The following is a 4,661-nucleotide window of genomic DNA, read 5'->3' as shown; positions in this document are numbered from 1 at the left end:
TCATCTAAATCTTCTGTTACTCACATCTACATGAGATTTTAGCTTTCTATGAGTAAGGCTTCTATTAATCAGTCTCTCTTGTATAAGAGGAATAATATCATTTCTAGGTGGACTATGATTAAAAAATGCAGCATTCCGAGCAGCCCAGATTTGGTATATGGTTTCAGCTAAAGCAATTCTGAGGACCTCTCTTTTCCACCCTTTCTTATGAGTTTCCTGAATTATCCATCCCTTCTCATGTTCCCAATGCAATACAGTCCTATTGTATCCAATCCAGCCCAGCAAACTATCCCAAATTTTGTTAGAGAATCTGCAACAAAAAAACAGATGGGACAGAGTTTCCTCTTGATCACAAAAACAACAATTACAATCTTGTATAAAACCAAATCTCCGTAGCCTATCCTTGGTGTGGAGTCTTCCCATTAGGGTCAGCCAAAGAGTAAATCTAGCACGAGGGGAGGCATGGTTTCGGAAGAAGACTCATTTCCATGGCACATCCATGCTATCACCTCTCAGCTCTTTGTAAAAATTAGCAGCTTTGAATCTTCCAATAAGAACTGTCTGTTGCCACGCATCACCATTTTGTATGAGGTTCCTGCACTTTAAAATACAGTTAAACATCCAAGACCCTGTTTTGCTCACCTGCCATTGAAGAATAGGGACCCCTTTCATAAAGAATGTGTCTAGCCAACGAATCCATAGTTTATCTGCTTTCATGTGAATGTTCCATAGCATCTTAATCATCATCACATTATTCCATGTTTCCAGATCTCGGATATTGAGCCCTCCTGCATTCTTTGGCTCACAGAGATGCTCCCAAGCCACATAAGCTTTCCTGCCCTCAGCCTTAGCAGACCACAAGAAATTTCTGCATATTGCTTCAACTCTCTTGATCACCTTTTTTGGGATTGGAAATACTTGAAGCCAGTACCCTGAGATGCACATCAAAACACTATTAACTAATTGTTGTCTCCCAGCATAGCTTAGTAATTTTACTGACCAATGTTGTATCTTTGCAAGCATTTTGTCTATTAAAGGTTGACACTGATTAATAGACAGTTTTCTGCTAGAGATTGGAACCCCCAAGTATTTAAAAGGAAGCTTGCCCTCAGTAAAGCCAGTGATCCTAAGGATATCCATCTGCTCCTGCAAATTAGTTCCACCAAAAAACATTTTACACTTATCAGGATTTGCCCTAAGGCCAGTTGCTTCCGAGAATCTATTGAAGTTATTCATCATTTTCTGAACTGAGCATGCATCACCCCTGGCAAACAGCATTAAATCATCAACAAAACACACATTAGTAATGTTCAATTTAGAGCATCTTGGGTGGAACTTATAGCCAGGAGTCTCTTTCAGCTCTGCCATACTCATGTGCATATATTCCATGATCAAAACAAATAAAAGGGGAGAGACATGATCTCCTTGTCTAAAACCCCTCTTAGCCTTCAAAATCTTGCTAGCCTGCCCATTGACAAGGTATCTATAGGACACTGTTCTAACAGCAACCATAATCCATTTCACAAACTTAGTAGGAAAACTCATCTCATTCATAATCATTTCCAGAGAGTCCCAGTTGACTGTGTCATATGCCTTTTGCAAATCCATCTAGATAGTGCATCTAAGGGATACATGTCTTCTGTTATACCCTATCAGCAACTCATGAGTCATAATAATGTTGTCCTGTATTATCTTTCCAGGCTTAAGGCTATTTGGCTATCATGTACCACATATGTAATCACTTTACTTAGCCTAGAAGTCAGAATTTTGGAGATTATCTTGTAGATGGTTGAACAACAAGCAATAGGCCTCATCTCCCTCATGGTGTTGGCATTCCTAGACTTAGGAATTAGAGTAACCAAAGCACAGTTGGCTGCAGCAAACAATCTGTCATTGATGAAGAAATCCTGGACAGCTTCTATCACATCTCTCTTCACAATCACCCAGGCAGATTTAAAAAATTTGGCATTAAAACCATCAGTCCCAGGGGCTTTATTATCCCTTATACCTTTGACAGCATCCACAATTTCTTTCTTTGTCACCTCTTGGATTAGACTAAGTTGTTGGCTACTATTCAGTTGGGCTCCCTTCCTAAGCACATTGATGTCCACATGCCTACTAGTAGTCACATCTTTGCCAATTAATTGCTCATAAAAGGTAAGGATTTCCTTTTCCAACTCAGTAAACTCCTTCAATCTATTGCCATGTTGATCCAGCAGGCTAATTATATTGGTTTGCTTATTTTTTGCTTTCAAATTGGCAAAAAAGTAAGCATTATTCTTATCTCCCAGTTGAATCCAGTCAATTTTTGATTTCTGCTGCAGAATCTTCTCCTCCAATTCAGTCTGCCTAAGTAGTTCATCTGTCCAATGCTTGACCTCTCTACTATATTCAATATTCATCAAGTCTGAACTTAGCATAGATTGGGCAGTGTCTAGATTCTCTCTATACTCTCTAATCTTCTTTACTCCCTTAGTGACTTGTCTGTTTAGCTTTTGCATATCTGGTTGTAATCTAAAGAGTTTCCTCCATAGCTTGTACATAGGTCTGCCAGTTATCTCTTGTTGCCAATTGTTCCTCAGAATTTCCAGATATTTAGGTTTCTCAGTCACACAATTCAGAAATTTGAATCTCCTCTTCTGCCTATTAACCATATTGTGCCTGTCCAGCCAAACTTTCAAGGGAGAGTGATCTGATATGTGGGGATTTAACACTTCAATCCTACTCTCAGGGAACTTTGTAAACCACAAGCTATTGCAGAGGGCCCTGTCAATTCTGGAGTGGATCAGATTTTGACTATGCTTGTTAGACCAAGTGAAGTGAGGTCCCTGAGTTTCATGTTCAAACACACCAATGGCCTCCATCATATTTTCTAAATCTCTATACTCATTTTCTTGGACTTCATTACCTCCCATTATATCCTCAATTTTTAGAACATTGTTATAATCTCCAATGATGATCCAGGGTTTATTAATCCTGTCTCCCAGGTTTTGTAAGTCATTCCAAAGCTGCTTTCTATGATTCAACTGATTTAAGGCATAAATGGCAGTCAGATAATGAGAGAATATTCCATTGGCTAAATATACCTCACTATGCAAATACTGCTCAGAAGAATCAATACTCTTAATATTCCAAATTCTATGATCCCAGCATATCCAAATCCTGCCATTCTCATGCTTATCATAGTTATCCACAAAAGTCCAGTTTAAGCCTAAGGTATTCCTTATACTATCCTTCTTGTTTATTTTAACTCTAGTTTCAAGAAGGGCTGCACAACTAACCTGATTATTTCTGAGGTGGGCTCCAACCTCCCTGCATCTGGCTTTTTTATTGAGCCCTCTAACATTCCATGCTAGCATCATGGGACAGGAAAAGAATTAGAACTCTCCCCCTGTGTGAGGATGTCAAATCCATTCACACAATCCACTAGAACTGTTCTTGGTTCTTTCCCTTTGTTTTTGGTGGCTGTCTTTGCTTTGATCCAAGGGTCCTCCTCCACTATTCCTTTTCCTTTTTCTTCTTGTTGGGGTGCTGGTATACTGATGATAGCTTCTTCAGTGTTGGTATGTTGTTTCTTCACATACACTTGCTTTGGCTTTTCATTCTTCTGTTTGCATCTATGTCCCACTTTGTTGCATAGAGTACAGAATGGTGGCTTCCATTCATACTCAACTTGTTGGTTCATTTTCTCTCCTGCAGGGTCCCTAATGGTGATATAGTTCTTGAGTTCTTTTGTAACATCTACTTCAATGAGTACACGAGCATATGACACTCTCAGCTTTTTTGTTGTGCATTCATCTGTCAAGATAGGTTTTCCAATAGCACTTGCAATTTTTCCTATGCTCTTCTCTCCCCAATACACCAGTGGTAGTTGCGGGAACATCACCCAAATTGGCAAAACTCTGAGGATGTCATCTTGCAGAGTAAATTTAGGGTTCCATTCATGTATTAGAATTGGCTTCTTGTAAATCGTGTATGGACCTCTCATTAGCACCGCTGCTTTGTCCTCCCCATTCTTGAACCTTACAAGGAAGTATCCTTCTTCATTGTAGTATAGGTCAGGCATAGAGACAAAGTTCCATGTAGTGCTCATAAATTTCTTGACTGAATTCATGGATAAATCTTCTCCTATTGCATACATTATCAACGCATTCTTCTAGAAATTTTTCTCAGAAATCACATCCTGCTCCTCTATGTGCACTTCAATTTCTCCATTGACTATCGCAGGTGCAGTGTATTCAATCATACAACCATTAGATGCTAAACGGTTACCTTTAATAACATCCACCCACGGTTTCGGCGACTCTGCCTCTCCAGTCCTCTCTTTGGTGCTAAGTTCTTCAACAATCGGTGACAATACCGGTATTGCTGCATCTCCTTCTACCCTATCCTTCCTTGTATTACTTGTATGGCCTGATGAGTTTGGTGTTGACGAGAATACCCTGACGCTCGCCGGAGGGGTCATTGCCGCCTTCTTCTTTGGTCGGCCTCTCCCCATCCTCCAGACTCCCGCTAGTGCTCAACTCTAAAAAACCCCTGTATTGGTCCCTGCTAGGAGTTTAAACCATCTACGAAGATTTCCAGAGCCAAATCCTAGCAGAGAAGTACCTAAATCAGTTGTGGTGTTCGCCGGAATCAGAATCTCACGTTCAAATTAAAAC

At 40.0% G+C, this 4,661-nt stretch overlaps 1 protein-coding gene across 1 annotated transcript; it reads right to left on the bottom strand.

The window, feature by feature from the left end:
• Window positions 1-3,358: 3,358 nt before the first annotated feature.
• On the bottom strand, window positions 3,359-4,141 carry LOC131614905 (uncharacterized). The gene has a single exon (XM_058886441.1). The coding sequence runs from the start codon at window positions 4,139-4,141 to the stop codon at window positions 3,359-3,361; it is 783 nt and encodes a 260-aa protein (XP_058742424.1).
• Window positions 4,142-4,661: the final 520 nt, after the last annotated feature.

Source organism: Vicia villosa, linkage group LG6 (genome assembly GCF_029867415.1).
Source record: "Vicia villosa cultivar HV-30 ecotype Madison, WI linkage group LG6, Vvil1.0, whole genome shotgun sequence".
Lineage (NCBI taxonomy): Eukaryota > Viridiplantae > Streptophyta > Magnoliopsida > Fabales > Fabaceae > Vicia > Vicia villosa.
Note: the sequence above shows the minus strand (reverse complement) of the source record. Positions and strands in the feature narration are given on the sequence as shown.